Genomic DNA, 18,520 nt, shown 5'->3' with positions numbered 1-18,520 from the left:
TCAAGCTCGGACGTAGGTAGGTATGCTTTGGTGTTCAAAGGAGACGGTTTAGATCATAGAACAGTCCTGCCCTGAGATGCATTAGGAACACGGGCCGCTGGCAGGGAAGGTAGGGGCGCTGGGACAAACGGGATAAGCACAGCCAGTTCCGAGAGAAGAGAAGCCAAGGCGCAGGGCTGGGGGACCTCTGGGTGCGCCTCATGGCAGAACCCGGCGCAGAGAGGTGAGAGGGGTGCGCTGGCGGTAGGAAGGGCTGGCAGCTTCACCGCTACCACTGCGCAACCTCCTCCTACGGCGCATGCCCTTTCCCTGCTCCCGTCGGGTACGGATGGCGGCGGGGGACGCGGAGGTGGCTCAGCAGCAAGTGAGCGGCGGTAGGGTGACAGGGCTGCGGGGAGCAGCGCGGGTCCTGACGTGCTGCGGCATCCTCGGGCGGGCAGCGTGAGCGCAGCCTTGAAAGCACTGGATTCCGGTGGCTTCTGGTGAGCCCCGGCCGTGTAGGGAAGAGCTCCCTGCCCAGGGCCTGCGGTGCTCTCCGAGCGGCAGCAGGACTGTCTTTACTCAGCGCCGGTGGGTGACCGCGCATTCGCACTGAAGACCCATTCCAGGTGTTTAATTTCCAGGTGGAAGGTGGCTCTCCGGTTTCTGTGGGAATTTGCTGGATAACTTTAATCACTGTTCCTTAGCAAGAGCTCGTACGAAGGCCTTGGGGTGTTTTCCTTCAGGGGGATGGATGGCCCAGGCAGGAGCAGCGCTGGTTGGGAGGCGCAGGGATGTGTTGTAGCTGATCCACCTGGCTTTGCTCACCTTGTCATTGCTGAGAATTACAGGATTACCTATAGAAATACAAAAGCTGTTGTGTGTATGAGAAAACTGAGCAAAGGTAACTTGCGCTGTGAGTCAGGACTGGATCCACAGTATTTATGGCCTTCTGGTACAATAAATCTTGTCAGGTCTATAAATAAGCTGTGGAAGAGTGAGACTTAAAACTGAGGCTGGCACACAAGGCTGTGGGCCCTGGGAGAGGTTATTTATTTTTTGCATAATGCTTTTTTCTAGATTGATGAAATTGAAGCCCTTTCATCCATATATGGTGAAGATTGGTGTGTTGTTGATGAAGATGAAAAAATCTATTGCATTAAGATTAATGATTGCCTGGATCAACCAAAATGGACCCTCTGTCTTCAGGTAAAGCAGTGTTAAGTCTGGCGCAGAATTTGACTAATGCAGGCAAAGTCTTGTGCATGCAGGAAACCCCTTTAAATAGGATTCGTTATCTATTCAGACGTATTAAGGAGCTTTTGGTTGGAATCTGTGATAGACTTCAGTGGTTGTTCCTGTAACACGTTAATATGCTTGTGATATTTTTTAATAGTTATATATCCTAATTCCACACCTGACAGAAATGAATTTCAGTATTTTTTCCCAAGACTAATTTCTAGAATATTTTTTATATTGACTTTGTGTCAGACATCTGAGTGAATCTGCTGCAGTTGCTTCTAGATTTACTTTATGGAAAACGTGGAGGCAAAAAGAAAAAAAAAAGGATCAACTTAATTGAGTAACTTGCTACTTTATGATCATAGAACTGAAATCAGTAATTTTATGTAGTGGAAGAAATGCCAAAGTGTATTGCCACTTAAGTCCAGTAACCACATGTGCAGCTCCTTTAAAATTTGTTCTGCACTTAATTTTTCATGGCACTTGTTCCACAAAAATTGCACCATGAAATATAATGTCTGTATGCGTTACCATCACTGGAATCCCAAATACAGATATCCAGGTTTTCTTGTCATTCTGCAACAACATAGCCAACTATTTTCTTGATTTGTAACACTGGTTGTAGTCCTACTGCTCGACCTCTGAGTCCATCAGTAGAGCTCAGCTAACTAAGTGTAGTCGAGTGAATACTCATCTTGAATGTTTTTAGGTGATTTTGCCGCCAGGATATCCAACTGCAGAGCCACCTATTTACCAACTAAAGTAAGTGAAGTTTTCTTTCAAACATTTGTATTTGTTTTCTGAATTACCACTTTTACTTGCTTGCAGTATAAATTGAAGTTTAATTAAGATGAATCCTTGAATTAAAGTATAGTGGGGTAAGGGATGTTTCCAGCAAGAATATTCTATTCTTTCTCCTGTGCTAGCCATATTATGGAGCTCCCTGTGACAGGTTGCTCTCATCCCTCATCTCTAATTCTTGCAGGATTATTTTGTGGCAAGGTAGCAATTGGACTATGGAGGTATTGTGGCTGCTGCCTGCTGTGTTGGAGTGATGTCTCTTCCTTGTGTATACCCCTCTTGTTTGGGTACTTGTTTCAGATTGAAGTACGTCCTTTTCACCTGAGTGCAGACTTTTGTTGGGATGCAGCCATGGCATGTACTATCTTCCTGTTTACCTACCCTGCTCTCTTCGTGTCTCGTGACCATGTACATGAGATGGGATGGGAGACATGTAAGTCAAGTCCCTGATGTGGATGACAGATAGGCCTGTAGGACATGACACACAGCATATCTGCTGAGTTTTGGTTATCAGTATTGTCAGGGCAATACAAAATATTGCTGGTAAACTTGAGGCAAAGTTTATAGTTTAACATGAGACCAGGAAGATACAGATACAGAACTGAATGGACGTTCTAAATGTAATAGATTCAATGGTGCTGAAGGAGTTGGAAAATGTAAGCAAATAATATGTAAACTGACTCTGGAGTCACAATGGCCTACTATGAAAAATGAGTCTAGCTTTTTCATCTGAAGAAAGAAAAAGCAGCCCAGTCAAGGAGTCTTGAAGAAGAACTGCGTGATCGTGCTTTTACCAAGACATTTGCAACTGGAATCTTGGGAAGCATCAGTGATTGACAGTGTTTTTTTTCAAGGTGTTGTCGTGGTTTAAACCCAGTCAGGTAACTTGTTCACTCACTCCCAGTGAGTGGTGCCGAGCTGACAACAATCAAGGTCCGTGTCCGCCTCCCCCCCCCCCCCCGCACCGGGGCTCTCCCCTTCCCCGCTCCCGGAGGAACGGGGAGGAGGATCGAGAGAGTGCAACTCCTACGGGTTGAGACAAGAACAGTCCAGCAACAAATCACCACCGCTACTATCAGCTAAAACAATGATAAGGGAAAATAACAAGGGAAGAGAATACGATACCACCGGCCAAGAAAACGAGTTCCACCCGGAAGCCCCTGTCCTTCCGGGTAACTCCCAGTTACCCCCCACCCTGGGCATGACGTGCTGTGGTATGGAATACCTCCCCGGCTAGCCCGGGTCAGGCGCCCCGTCTCTGCTTCCTCACAGCCTCCCCTCCTCCCTGGCAGAGCATGAGCCTCGCAGAGTCCTTGGTCAGGGTAAATATCACTTAGCAACAACCGAAAACATCGGCTTCACCAACACTGTTCTCAAACTAGAAGTCAAAACACAGCACTGCACCAGCTAACACAAAGGAAAAACATGACTGCTACTGCTGAACCCAGGACAGGTGTTTATCACGTTTACTTTAAAATGAATATTTGTTGAGATGTTGGAATCGCTGTATAGGCACAATTTTCATTGTATTTGTTTTCATTCTAGTGCTCCTTGGCTTCGAGGACAAGATTATATGGAACTAGCAAATAGCTTGGAAGAAATATATATGTAAGTTAGAGACTCTGGAATATAGTGACAGGAGACAATGTATTTTCAGTTTCGTGCCCAACTCAATGTATGCTTTTGAAGTATCTGTCTGAACTAGTATTTGTGAAGTGATTGCTGCAATAGCCATAAACCAGCAAGTTTATTTTATAAATCTAACATTTAAAGATGTTGTGTACTTACTAAGCATTTTGCAAGGACAAATTGTGTTAAACTCAGACAAATTTATATTCTTTAGACCTGGTGTTCTGTAAGGACAAGTCTTCATTTTGACTCCTAATAGAATAGATTCCCTTTAGAATCTGTGAGATTGCTTATGAATTGGTGCTGTGAAGTATGAGATTCCTGCATTTATTTAATTGGAAGTTAAACTGTAGGACATTTTTGTCTTAGAGTGTAAGTGGCAAAAGAGTCTTTCTTTAAAGATAGCCAAGGGATAAGTAGATTTTAAGGCAAATTAAACTCATGTAGAATCTATTAATTAGATCTGTAACATAACGGACTGTTTATTATCACAGTGTGTAGCCAACAACAATGCATAATGAATGCATGAGAATAAATGGAACATTTAAAAGTACTCAAATTACATAGTTTTGAATTGCAGTGAAATTGGAACAGTAAATTTAGGTATTTTATGTGGTTTATTTAATTCTTTCAGATCCCAAAGATAATATAAACTACATGAAATGAAAATATGTCGTAAGGAAGCACATGACTCTCATGACTACCCAAAATACTGAAATCTGAACATAAGAAATGTTTTTTAATGCCATTAAAAAGAGAGCACTTACCTTGCGTGTTTTTTGTTGTTTTTTTTTAATGTAATTACTCAGTTACATTGATTAACTGGGTTTCTTTTCTAACTAAGCAACGGATAAGCGAGTAAAATTGAATTTAAAGTGTTAAAAATGCATGAGGATTTTAAGTGAAAAGCTCTATGGTAATTTTGTCACCAGTATGTAGTTGCGTGGTACCCCAGATGGTGGCAGTAGGAATAAAATTAATGAGAAACCAGGAGTTACCTACAGTCCTAAATCTTTAGTTTTGTTTTTGAGACAAACATGCATCATTCATAAACATATTAAAATATGAAGACAACTTTTCAGGATACCATTTTAAATGTATTTTGAGATGTTTGGGTCCTGCTGCACCTTAAGGCAGCATTTCTTAACTTTGAATGTGCACATAAAAAATATGTGCATCCTGTCTTTCACCAGGACCTTAATACACGCCTCTGCCCCCTGACTAAAGACTCCTAGACGTAAATCTTTACTTCTCTGTCCTATAGGACTGCTAGTTACCCATACTCTAGCATATCAGTCCAATGCTCCACTGTGTCTACTGCAACTGACTTGCTGTTACAGTCCAGCCTTAACAGAACAACCTCTGCTACATGTGCACTTACTGCTTGAGGGGGAAGAGAAGAGAAGAAGGGAAGAGATGTTTGTGAGGAGACTTCCAAAGAAGAGCCCTCTCCAGAGATGAGGGGGAAAAGTCCCATATAGCCACAGAGCAGCTGAAGGAGCTCACCACTGGGATATGATAGTTTTTGTAGAGAAAATTGGTCCAGAGCAAGATGTAAGGCATCCTAGCTTAGTATTATTTTCAAAATACTGAGGACCATCCATCTATTTTTTTAATTACACAGTTGCTTTTCCTTTCCTTAATGGCCATAAAGCTTCTGTCAGTTGCCTGTTTTCCTTCAGCATTGGTGCTTTTAATGTTAAAGAAAAATAAAAAATAAAGCAAGCCACAAAGAGTATATAGTGATGCAGGTATTATGTGTTTCACTTAGTGAACTACTGAGACAGGACTTTCCACAAGCCTAAGCTCTATATCTCACTAGATTTTAGTGTTACATTTCTACGTGTCTGAAACATGTATGTTATTTGGTGTTCTTTCCAAGTGAAATCTGCAAAAATTATCATTCACTGTGAGTTTTAACTTCCAGACAGAACCTTGGTGAAAGTATACTTTATTTATGGGTGGAGAAGATACGAGAAGTTCTGATTGAAAAGGCACAGTCATCAGATCCAGGTACTTCAGAAAACGCATGTTTTTTCTCAGTTTACTTTTTGTTAAACTGCGAAGTAAGATTTCATTACAAGTTAAAGCTTTATGCCCAGTTTTGTATCGGAGCTAAATAACATAGAACAACAGTCTCCAGTGTCATATGGCTTGTTGTTTTACAGTGGTAGCTTCCCTTTTTAAAAAGCAGCAGAGACAAAAGGGGGTGGCCTCTGTGAACTAGAACAAGGTCCTTAGTTCTCTTGGAAGTGAAATTACTTGCATGAAAGCAGAGTGCTGCATACAGGTACAACGCATTGTCCTCTGTTCTGTAAAGGAATTATTCATAACAGTAATTAATTTCTGTTGTTGAGTGTACTCTTGGGGGATTTGGATTAGCCTCAAGTGAAGATAAACTTCAGTGAAATATACAGACAAATGACCAAGTATTCCATCTTAATAGAATTTTACTATGTTGGGATGAGAAGTATATCATCATTAGAGTTGCAGTGATTCTTCTGCTGTTATTCTTATTGTGATAGAATTTGTGTAGATTCACAGTTTTACTTTCAGAAAGTGGTGGGGTTTATTTTTGTTTTGGGGGTTTGTGTGTTAAAATGCTAAATTGCTGTGAAATGCATGAGTGCCATGCACTTGTGGCAAAAGAAAATAGAAGTATATTTCTGTGTCATGGGTGTTACCTCAGTCCTGTGAGGAATAAGAGACTGAAGAGGGGGTGGAAAAAATCAGTGCTGCTTCATGATAAGGTCTCGTTTTCAATAAGCTGTGCATTTTGTTGCTACATCGCAGATATTTAAAAAGTCATTTTTCATTGACATAACTTGAAGGAGTGGATACTGAGAAGTGAAAATTTTACTGACAATATTGGAAATTTGTTGCTTAATTTGCCAGCAGCCTTGTGGCTTTTACTTAATACATCTAATGATTTTTCTAGGCTTTTTGAGCATGCTATATCACCTGTCTGCTTTTTTATGGGAAATACCTCTGTTACAAAAACTACATCAACACCACATCATAGGCACTCTAAATTAACATGTGTGTATGGTAGATTCCCTATAAATGCAGTTGTCAGAGCACAAATTTTGTGTGATACTTACTCTTTTGCTATTGACTATTATTTTTTGTATGTCCTATGCATGAAGATAAATAGCATTTTGGGAATCACAGAGTGCTTTAAGCATGTCCAAAGAGATACTTCAAACATAATGATTTTATAACCTCATGAAGTGCTATTGAAAGACAGCTGCACATTTTTCTCCAGGTGTTCAGTAAATGACTGGAGTTCTTGTGAAACACCAGATTATTTTGGACTCCAAATTCAGAATTTCTGGAATTTGTTGTAATCAAGTTACTATTCTGTGTTTCATAATTTTTTAATGACAGACTTTGAACTGAAAAGCCAGAGGTTTTGGGAAAAAGACTGGAATTTTGTCTTACTTGTCTCACAAAAAAATGTGTAATAAATTCTGCTACTTCTATCTTAACAGAACCAAATATTAAGAAAACCAGTGAAGAAGTTGATGAAGATGGTGGAGATGATTTTGACCTAGATTTTCAGCCCATTCATGAAGATCCAATTAAAATGTTAAATTACATTACATCTGAAAGTCAAGAAGGTAAAAAAATATGCCCTTGTTAATTCTGATTAATAGTTCAGAAGAGAGAGCCCTTAAGATTCTGGTTGTCTATGCAGCCTTCGAGTAAAATTAGTAACATTAAAATTATATTAAGGATTAAAAACAATTGTAAGAAGAAAATAAACCAGAAAATGGTTCTGTATATCATCTTGTGTACTTTACTTCAACAAATCCCTTTTATAAAGTTGAGACATTCTTTACTTATGTAGCCATATGCATATTTTCAGTACTCTTAAAACAAACACTTCCTTATTTGTGATCAGTAGATGAAGAACTGCCACCCATACATCACGGAAACCCAATTACAGATCGAAGGAGTACTTTCCAGGCACATCTGGCTCCTGTGGTGACACCCAGACAAGTTAGTAAGATCAATACTACTCTTTCTGTCTGAATTTTGAGCTTGACAAAATATTACTGAGATACTTGGGATTAGCCAGATATGTCAGTCTGTCTGTATTCGCATCTTCCTGTGCTAATATTGTCTGAATGGCCATAGTTTCTCGCCGTCACTGCCAAATAAATAGCTCTACATATCCGCTCTGCAGTGCATCCTGCTATTCTTTACTGTTAGGTGGAATTTATTCCATTGCTTCTAGCACCAGAATTAACTTTCAGAATCCACAGCATTGTATGAAAATATGACTTCCCATGTTTGCTGTGATCCAGTCACTCAAAACTTTATTGCCCCTCTCTACTTTCTCTGTGCAGTTGGACTTCATAGACATCTATCAGTTTTAATAGACCTTAGTTTTCTGGTTTTATGGGCTGAAGACTCCCAGTATCTTTTGGTACATATAATGCATGCTCTAACTTTGAGATGCAGAACAGAACTATGCACCGCACTAAAGATGCAGTCACTCCAAGGATTTATAGTGGCCTGAAGAGTTCTTCTGTTTTCCATGTTCTTTTCCTAGTATTACCTTTTAGTTTACTTTTTTGACCTCTACTGAGCCCTGAGCTGGTGCTTTCATAGAAATGTCTTTTATAACTCCAGGATCTCTTTTTGCAAATGCTAATAACTAGTGTGAAGTCACTTTGTACATCACTTTGCATTCATTAACATCAGTCTCATTTGATGATCCCTATTTAGTGGAGAAAGTACTGAACTACTCATGTTTTCTTGTCATTAACTGAGAGTTAAACCTTGAGAAAATCTTTCTCTTTCCTTTTATACAATTCTAGCTTTTATTTTAAGAATTTTTGGTAAAGGATTTTGTCAAATGCGTTTTAAAATTCCAGGTGATCTACTACATGTTCAGTGTCCCTGAAAGAGTATTAACAGATTGACAGGGCTTTGAGGTATATTTCTGTATACAAAAGCTGTAATATTTTGAGCTGTGGGGTTTTTTTTTGGTTTTGCTTCCCCTTTGTTATCTTGACTAGTATGGACATAAGACTTGTTGGTCTTTAGTTCCCTGCATCCTTCATGGAGAGCTTCTGAGCTGGTGGCATTGCATCAGTGACTGTCTGTTGCAGAAGAGTTCTAGCTGGTATGTTAGATACCTTAGCTAGCATTCAACAGAAAGTGATAGGCATATTTCAGGTAGTAGGCTATAATTTGGTGCCACTGCTTTTCCTTGTCTCAGTTTGGCTTATTCTGAAATTTGACAGTTATGTGGTTCTTGGATTTGACATTGATTTAGTAAGTGAGAAGAACTGGTCTGTTTAAGCATCTTACATCTTTTATGAGCAGATGCCTCACTGACATGTAAAGAATTGCATCCCTTAATTTCCTAAAGCAGGAATAATAGAGATTGGAACAGAAGAAAAAAAAAAAAAGGCTCAGGAGCTACAATGGGAAAAAGGATAAACTGTTGCTTAGCTATAAGATGCCTGTCTTGGAGGCTCATTGCTAATACATGTAATGAATCATTAAGGTATATTTTTAGGAGCCTGGTAGGTGACAAATAAGTAATGTCAAAGGTGATGATCATTTAATATGTGTAGTACCCTAAGTCCATATTCCCCTTGGGAGCGCAGGAAAAGGAAAAAACAGGTGTCTGAAGCAACATTCTCTGTTAATAATAGGAGTTTTTTCATAGAGGTCTCATATCTGAGGTGATTTTTGTCATTGCAAATTTGTGGATTTTTGCCAGAAGAATTGCAAATAGCACAGTATAGCTAAGATAGAAATTAAATATGTATATTGATTGCTCCTCAGAGACGTTTTTCCCTGGAACGGAAGGCAATTTGTTCACCAAGCATGTTTTCCCAAGCTTTCTCAACTTCAGTAATGTTTTGTTCAAAGTAATATTGATTTTTTTATTATGTGCTACAACAGTGTCTTGATCAAAGCTTTCTTTTTTGCTAGACGAAATTGGAAAGGGTTGAACAATTGCTAGCTTGTTTAATTAAAAGAGAAGATGAACTAATACTGATAAATGTTTTGAATTTGGTACTTCTTAAGATCAGAGGGATGAACATGGTGGAAATATCTTTTCTGGGAAATACTGACTCTTTCAGACCCATAATGGAACTTTTTTGTAATCATTATTCTTTCTGTGAAATGGAAACTCTGAGGAAAAAATTATATTTGAGGAGAGGGAGAAATTCAAAATGTAATAGAGCTTTCTAAACATCACACGTTTTCCTGAAATAGGTGAAAGCAGTTGTGTTATATTCCAGCTTACAGCTTAGTGTTATAGTTGAGAAAAAGTCATCAGGTGTAATTGATACTTCATAATGATTAAAAAAGTTTTCTAGATCTTACCATCTCTTGTGTAGTAAAGCAATTTGACACTTCTGCATCTTCAGGAAAAGAGGCCTGTAAGAAAAATGGGGAGAGACTTTTTAGCAGGGCCTCTTGTGATAGGATGAGGGCTAATTGTTTTAAACTAAAAGAGGGGAGATTCAGGCTGTATATGAGGAAAAAAATCTTTGTATTGAGGGTGGTGGAACACTGGCACAGGTTTCCCAGAGAGGTGGTGGATGAGCCACCCCTGGAGGCATTCAAGGCCAGGCTGGATGTGGTTTTGGGCAACCTGATCTAGTTGAAGATGTCCCTGCTCATTGTAGAGGGCTTGGACTAGGTGACCTTTGAAGGTACATTCCTTCAAGGAACAGCTGTTCTCAGTATCACAGAAAAAAATGATTTGAAACTAGCAATAGAGTACTGAGAAGCCACTTCTTGAGTTACAACACTGAATGTTAATTTTACACTGAAGTGTAAAAAAAAAAAAAAAAAGAAAAATTTTCTTTTTGGTATTGAGATACTTGTTTAGCAGAGATAATAATAGCATCATAGAGATGAGATGGTGTGTATGAAATTCCCATTCTAAAAGGAATCTTATCTCTGTTTTTTTAAAGGTAAAAAGAGTTCTTGAAAAATTATATGAGAATAAGAAAATTGCAAGTGCAACCCACAACATACATGCATACAGGTGAGAGATGAAAAGTGGTTTGGTTTTTCGGGGGCTGTGTTTTTTGGGGTTTTTTTGGTTTTTTTTAGCATTCTTTGATAAAGGAGTAAAGAACATGAGGAAAGATGAATTCATCAAATAATTCCTTGCTGTTAAGTCTTTACGGGAGTGAGTTTCTTATTTGTATGGTAAAAGTTTTAGGCTTTATTTTGAATTTGAGGTCGAGAAAGTTAAACATATAGAAGGAAATATGTTAAGATAGTAAAGCAACATTAGTGAAAAAAACAAAGTGGGTTTGAACATGTGTTTTTATATTTTGCATAGTATGTGTGAATATGGAAATGCTAGAACATCTTTAACTAAATGTGTTTTTACGTGGGTGAAGTAACTTCTTTTCCCCCCAACCTTATATTTAGAAATAGCTTAAAATTTTTAGTTGAAATAAGAGTTGAAACATAAAGCCTGATGCAGACATCTGGCATACGAAATTCAACTGAAATACCAGAAACTCCAGGGAAAATGAGAAACAGGTAAATATTAGTTTGGTAGTGGTCTGTCTCTGGCAACTTTTGTGAGCACAGCTTATGTGAAATGAATTGGTCTCAGTCCAGATAGTGATGTGAGTTTTCTGAGGAATATAAATTACAGTAAAAGGAGCCCCTTTCATTGCTGGAGAACTAGACATTTAAAGCATTTATAGACTGATCCATTCATACACATTCTGGCGTGATCCTAATGAATCGTCAAATGAGAGCAAGTGAAAGTTTACCAAAAAATCTACCTAAGCAGAATGTTTTTGAAGAGAAGGGATTTCTGTTGTTGCTGATTATTATCTGGCTTCTTTCACTCATACTATCTAAATAAACTTTAAAAAAGCAACAGAAACTTTGCTTCGTATTTGTCATTTAGTACATCTTCCTCATTGAAAGCTTCTTTGTCATTGTATCATGTGTTTATTAACTAAGTTTGAAAGTTGTGAAATCAGCTGGTAACAAACAGTTGACCTCAGAGCATTACTTCTGGAAAATTAGAGCTGAGCAGCTGTCCTGCTCACCCCAAATTTCCTGGAGTGATCCCTGATGAAGGAGATGGCATGGAGAATCTGAAGGTGAACTTCACTACTAGTTTCACACTACTGCTGAAATGTAGACCTAACTAATTACTTGCAATGCTTTTGTCCAAGTTGTTACAACTTGTTTGTGTGTACCATAATTTGAACCTGTGTCTGACAGAGTTGGTTTCAGCTAGGTGTAATTATTAGGCTAAAAACCTGAGGATTTTTCTGACTTAACTCCAGAGTCATTACCATTGTAAATGTGAAGTAGCTGAAGTCTAAATAAAGACTTCTCAAAAGTTGTTCTGCTGTACAGATAAGTATTTGTGGTTTACCCTGAGCCTCATCCTGTTTTCATGTAAGTGTCCTTAGCAGAGAAATAGAATTCATACACGTGTGTATGAAAGTTCATAAATCATAGAATGGTTTGAGTTGGAAGGGACCTTAAAGATCATCCAGTTCCAACCCCCCTGCCATGGTCAGGGACACCTTCCACTAGACCAGGTTGCTCAAAGCCCCATCCAGCCTGACCTTGAACGCTGTCAAGGATGGGGTATCCACAACTTCTCTGGGCAACCTGTTCCAGTGCCTCACCACCCTCATCATTTCTGATACATCATTAATCATGCCAAAATATTATTTAGTTGTTTGACTTTTTTAAAATCTATTTCATGTTAGTTTTTTTTATTTCTTTTATTTTTTTAAGGATATACTGTGAAGATAAGCAGACATTCTTACAGGATTGTGAAGATGATGGGGAGACAGCAGCAGGTGGACGCCTTCTTCATCTTATGCAGGTTACAGAAATTAATCTTTCACTTCTGGAAGTCCTGAACAGATTTTAAAACCACCGTAATGTGAATAAACTTGTACATGATTATTTTAATTACTGTTGTGCTTGTAGACAAATAGATGATTTCTTTCTTAAAAGTGAAAAAAAACCCCAGCCTACAGCCTTTCCAAGTCTTGGATCAGGAACAGGTGGTGGTAGTAATAGTTTGGATGTTTTAAAAGATAAATAAGTGTTGATTCCTGTGCTTACTGTGTGGTGTAAGGTATATTGAAAATGAAGACGGGAGGAAGCTGACAGAATGTAAGAGTTGAGCTATGCACAGCCTTTCATTTAGTTTCCTCAAATATTTGTAATAAAAAAACACTTATATTTGAACTTGCAGTGTGGAGCTTAAAATGGAAAAGGTAGTGGGATTGAAGGGTTTAAGTTGTTTTAACAATTTTGTCTATTTCTTTGTTCAGGTTCTGGATCTTAGCCTTCATACTTACATATACTTTAGTTTTTTAATGTTGAAATAATATTTATTTGAGAAAGTTGCTACTAAATGCGAATTGAGATTGATAAATTTTGATTCACTGGCATGATGTGAGCCATAGTGAAAACATAAATTAAATATAATTACAGGGGACAGCTGGATACATCTTATGCAGTGCCTCAGGTCAGTTATAGAAGCACACTAAGTACTGTTATTAATTTTGATTTTTAAATTGATGTCGCTGTCACAAACAGGAGTTTTCTTTTCCTGTCCTTTGCTTGCTTACATTTTCTGTTGCTTCATGTGTTGTATTCTTATTCCTGGAGACTGTATTAAAGTGTTTTTAAATTACAATTTTTTTTTTTTACTTCAAAGGTTTTTTTTTCTGGAAAAAATTGAAAAAAAAAAGTAATTGATGGAAATACTCTGAGATTTTTCATTTACAACTTTTTGAAACTTCCTAAGTAATTCAAACCTAACTTGGGAAGGAAAACTTATGTTATATAATATATGTAGGTATATGTGGTAAGTGAAAACATTATTGTAATGAAAATAATGTGGAGAAACAATTTTGCAGTTACTGTACTTCATTTTGTTCTGAGCTTATCAGCTTGTTCTGAGCATATTAATGTACACTTTTGAGAGCTGTCAGGCTTAAAGTGTCCAGGCACTTAACATTCCATAAAAATACAGTTTAGGAAGTGACATCAAGTTTCCCCTATCAAATGTGAATGTGTCTAGGTTATAGGGATCATCTCTCTCAATCTGTAGTCCTAGTTACTGGGAATGATTTTGTTTTGGAAAAGTATTGCTACAGGGATCAGAGAAGTTTTCACTTGTGGAAAAGATTAAAGTAGTTTATGACTGATTTACATATGGTCATAGGTCTTGTAGTTTTTCTGTTATAAGCACTTATGACATACAATATGGGCATGAAAATTAGTTGGTTTAATACAGTTATTGTTGCTGTAGTTAGAATTATTCTCTTGCAATAGAAATCTTGTCTCACTCCAGATAAACCTAACACTTCAGTCAAGATAGCACTTTCTGGTTACAAGAAACTGTATTTTAGATTAATTCTTTCAAACTTAGAGTTAGAAATTTTAGCAACCATGTTTGGCATCCTGTTTTTACTATGAACAAGGACCTTAAAGATTATCTAGTTCCAAGCCTCCTGCCACGGTAGGGGACAACTACCACTAGACCAGGTTGCTCAAAGATGTGTTTCTCTCAGAAACCTAGTCAGTCGGCATTCCCAGTGTTACTAGTGCTTGCTGATGATGGGGAGATCTTGAAGAAGGAATTGCTGCAAGGTGGAATGCAACGTGGTTTTCAAGTCTAGTCAAATCACATTTAGATGTTGTGAAAAATAAAGCTGTTGAAGGCCTTCCGTTTTTCTTGCCCTTAATTGCAGTAAAAGGAATTTTCACTCCTGCTTAGCTCTACTTGATTTTGTTACTCACAGTCTTAAAAAAGCTATATAAAGGTCATTGAGTTCCTTTCAGTCCTAACTGCTAATACAATTATTTTAACTTGTGTGAACTTTATATATGCCTTTTTGAATTCAGAAAGCAACTGCTTGGTTGTAAGTGATTAGGCATCAAACCTGGAAAATGCAGAGTTTTATATGTATTATCCACATGCTAGGTTAAGTTGCTAAGTCCTGCACATGGTAACAGTACTAGCTTATGGCATTTTAGGTATCCATATGCATAATGCTTCTCCCCCTGCTGTTATTGGCCTCATCCACCACCGATTCCAAAAATGTGGATAGACAGCCTGCTTAGTGACACAGGCTCTCTGGAAATAATAGTTCATCATATCAGAGAATAATAAATGTACCACAGTAGTTTTCCGTTGAAGTAATCCCTGAAGCTTTTAACACATGGATGAGCAACTAGTGCACAGGAGTTAGCTTTGCACCCTTTCTGAGGGATATATTGACTCTTTTTACTTTGAATTTATCTTTGGGTGTGAGCTTTAGAGGGAAACTTAACTGCTGACTTGCCTTTATTTGTTACCTTCTGATAACATGTGTGACACAGACCTGACAGTAAGTTGTTAAAAATGTAAGATAGTAGACTTCCATGTTCCACATGGTGTCCACAGTAAAATTAATTCAATTAAAAAAATAACAACATCTTTTCTTCCGTTTTTCTTTTCAAACAGATTTTGAATGTCCACAATGTGTTAGTTGTGGTGTCCCGCTGGTATGGAGGTATTCTCTTGGGACCAGATCGTTTTAAACATATAAACAATTGTGCAAGGAATGTACTTGTAGAATACAACTATGTACCTTCAGTGGTAAGTTTCTGCTACTTAGAATGAAGGCATTTGTATATGAACTTGAGTAAATTGTCACTGTTTGATGAAGCAAGAAGTAAAGTAATTCTGCTTGTGTCATCCCCTGATTGTTTTGATGCACTGATAGGATCAGTGCAAACACTCACAAAGAACTTCCAAGAAGTTAGCGACCTGGTTTATAAGTGTGAGATGTGCAATAGAGGGGTAGCAGCATTTGAGGACATTGATCCAGAAGACAAATTTGAGGGTTGCAAGAGGATGGGAAAGAGAAGTGCTTCTTTCTTTGTATTCAGAAAACTGGAAGCTGCTGCTCTTCATGCTTAGCTGTGCCACCAGTTCTAGTGTGTAGGCAGACTGAGCTTGGGGATTCCTCTAACTAGTAGGCATTTTGAAAATCGAAAGCTTTGTTGGACCCAAAGAAGTTTTCAGAATTGTAGATGATAGACACCATTAAAAAAAATCTAAACTAGAAGAATTCAAAGTAACATTAACTGTTAGAAAAAAGATTATGGGAAAATGATCCAAGGGAGCTTAAATAAGGAGGGGACAAAGTTCCAAATGTCTTTAAATGGCATTTTGCTTCTTAAGGGACTTAGGTCATTTAATCATCTAATATTCTTGCTTTTTCCAACATTTCTTCATCCTCAGAACGGCATATTAGGTATGTCTATCGTAGGTAATTGCTAACAATAAAGTTTAAGACAGTAGGAAATAATTACTGATGAATACTTGAAAAAGTATGCAACTGTCAGTTTTCCTTTACATACGAAAGCATCTAAGATTGCTGTGGCTGAAAGCTGAGCATTCTTCCCCATTCCCCTCCCTGCACCTTTTAGGTATGTACTTTTTGCATTTTAGAGGTGCTTGTATGTACTTACTGATTTACCTTCTCAGCAGTTTATCAGTCTTCTCTTACTTGAAAGCATTGCTTACAAAATAAAAGGAAACTAACCAGATTTTTAAGCATTTACCCTCATGAGAAGGTTTAGTACCAAAAATTACTTCTCTTCCCCCCCCCCCCCCCCCCCCCCCATTTTAACAAACCAGACTGTATTTCTTCATTGTGTATTAACATGTTTTGTTAGCAATGTCTATCAGAAAAATAGCAGATGGAACTTGTGGTAATTAATATTCTAGTACCATAGATGTGACTCTTGAAAAGAGTATTTTTTCAGCTAACTCTCTTCAGAACAGTAGAGTTCAAATATCCCATTAGGGTCCATTTCCCTCCCATGTGCAAAAGGTAAAAAGAAGTCGATGAAAATACCTCACGTTCTGTCAGATGTAGTGGCCGATTCTTTTACCCTTTTGCGGAGTGCTTGCAATGCATGCCTACTGAAGAAAAGTCTTGTTTTTCAGAACTGGCAGTCAAGACTATGCTGTATATCACAGTGTTGATCCAGCACGACTATTGTTTCTCCCACAATAGGTTTGTTTTACTTAGGGAAGCAGTTTTAATGCACTGGTGTACAGTCTTATCTCTTGATAAGGCCCTATCCACAGTAGAAGTTCTGCAGTATAGTGTGGAGAAGTATTCCTTTATTGGTAACCTCTTCTTTGAGTGGAAATGGCTTAGATTATTTTTACATTATATGCTTCTGTTGGCATAGCCGTGTCTATATTTTATCATTGCTGAAGGCTGAATTTTCTAAATAACAACACAAGCAAACAAATTAATAAAACTGAGTGGATTAGTATTATACAACTCAAAACTTTCATAAATCCCAGTGAACTGTGAACACTGTTCATATTAAAAATAGTTCTCATGGGTGACCCTGAGAGAATACTCGCTGTATATAAGAATGTTGTTTAAATTTTGAAATGCTTGTTTTTCATTTCAGGAAGAGTCGTCTAAACAAACAGGAAAGAACAAAAAGACAAGGAAAGACAACAAGAAGAGAACAGAACACTAATTTATTTTTTAAAACTATAAAAGATTATTTTGCACATATTTATACAAAGAAACTATGGAGTTACTGCCTTATACAATACAACAGACATTTTGTATTCGGAAGATAATAAAGCTATAGATATATTTTCATCTTCTTCTGTGATTTCCTCTGCTGTTCTGAAGTAGAGCTTAGGCACAAGTTTTCTGTATTCTTACGCAGTTCAGCTCTTTGTTATGAGAGCATTGCAACATCCAGAACCATTACCGCATCCCAACCCCTCCCCCTGAACAATGGCTGACTAATTTAAAATGTGTATTATTTATCTTCTCCATTCCTGGGTTCAAACTCAAACACGTCTTGTATTAGTAATTAAATGCCCTAGTTTGTTGTATTGAGGGTGGGACTGGACTCATTCTTAGACCAGGGCACAGGAAGTTTTAGACTTTACCTAAAAGGGAGTATGTGGCCCAGTGCTATATAGCCTTGGAGAGCATGGTCTTGCATGTGCAGCTCTTGATGATGCTAGATACAACCTGCTTGGTGACAAAAGAAAGACTAAGCATGGGCAATGGACTAAAATGTGAAGAAATCACTTCAGAATTTTTTTGAGGATCATTCTGTAACTGTCAGGATCTAGAAGCCTGTTGAAAAGCTAGGGATTAAGTGTTGCATAATTAAAGGAAGCAATAATTTCAATAAAGAATATGAGGATTTTGAAATCAAACTGATACAGCTAGTAGTAAACATAAGCAAACTTTCTGAAGTGACTTCCATTGGTGTAGAGTGGGAAAAAGACAAGTGTTTCAATTTTCCACTCTTATTAATAGATTCCAGACTTTAATGCAGAACAAAAAGAATTAAAAGGGCTTTTGGTCAGTTAATTGTCATACTGCTCTTTAGATGACATTTAGATATTTTTTTAACATTCCCTTGTTATCTTCCACTTGGGGAGGATGGACTTTAATGATATGTAGGGTTTTTTTTCTTCAAGTTAATGTCTAAACATTGTGATCCATCACTAGCTGAGTCAGAGGGGGTTTCTTAGGTCAGGTACATCTTATGTACTTTTGCTTATATAGTAATTAGGGTTGTAGCTATTCCTAATGACGTTTCTCTAGTGGCACTTACATAGTTTAAAGGTGTATTTCTAAGACTAGCTTATTTGACCACCAGTTCATGATAAATATTTTTCCAACACGGTCTTACACTGAACTGCTCATTGTAGTTCTCCAGCATGAGTACACCAGAAAACTTTTCCCACAGCAAACTTTATCTAATCAAAGTAGCTACTCCAGAGTTTGATACAGCAACAGAGACAGTCCTTAATGATATCAGTAACTCCAAAAGT

At 37.8% G+C, this 18,520-nt stretch overlaps 1 protein-coding gene across 5 annotated transcripts; it reads left to right on the top strand.

Annotated features, from left to right (window-relative positions):
- Positions 1–201: 201 nt before the first annotated feature.
- IMPACT (impact RWD domain protein) lies at positions 202–17,321 on the top strand. Of its 5 annotated transcripts, none has more exons than XM_061448631.1 (11): positions 203–364; positions 1,060–1,188; positions 1,931–1,983; positions 3,568–3,630; positions 5,579–5,664; positions 7,143–7,271; positions 7,556–7,653; positions 10,602–10,675; positions 12,415–12,505; positions 15,146–15,280; positions 17,122–17,321. In XM_061448631.1, the coding sequence occupies exons 1-11, from the start codon at positions 299–301 to the stop codon at positions 17,191–17,193; spliced, it is 996 nt and encodes a 331-aa protein (XP_061304615.1). In that variant the 5' UTR covers positions 203–298; the 3' UTR covers positions 17,194–17,321. The 5 variants fall into 5 exon arrangements, with proteins under 5 accessions (XP_061304618.1, XP_061304615.1, XP_061304616.1 ...); XM_061448632.1 differs by having other exon boundaries at positions 206–364; positions 7,559–7,653; XM_061448633.1 differs by having other exon boundaries at positions 284–953.
- The last annotated feature ends 1,199 nt before the right edge of the window (positions 17,322–18,520 follow it).

This window comes from Pezoporus flaviventris, unplaced genomic scaffold (assembly GCF_033815535.1).
Source record: "Pezoporus flaviventris isolate CSIRO_AGI_PZ_B2104156 unplaced genomic scaffold, CSIRO_AGI_Pfla_v1 ptg000007l, whole genome shotgun sequence".
Taxonomy (NCBI): domain Eukaryota; kingdom Metazoa; phylum Chordata; class Aves; order Psittaciformes; family Psittacidae; genus Pezoporus; species Pezoporus flaviventris.
Note: the sequence above shows the minus strand (reverse complement) of the source record. Positions and strands in the feature narration are given on the sequence as shown.

Bases quoted from the DNA above. Each gene is read 5' to 3' on its own strand.
- IMPACT (XM_061448631.1), top strand. From the start codon at position 299: ATGCCCTTTCCCTGCTCCCGTCGGGTACGGATGGCGGCGGGGGACGCG. The intron at 7,272-7,555 runs GTAAAAAAATAT...ATTTGTGATCAG, and splicing joins TACATCTGAAAGTCAAGAAG to TAGATGAAGAACTGCCACCC. The intron at 12,506-15,145 runs GTTACAGAAATT...CTTTTCAAACAG, and splicing joins GCCTTCTTCATCTTATGCAG to ATTTTGAATGTCCACAATGT.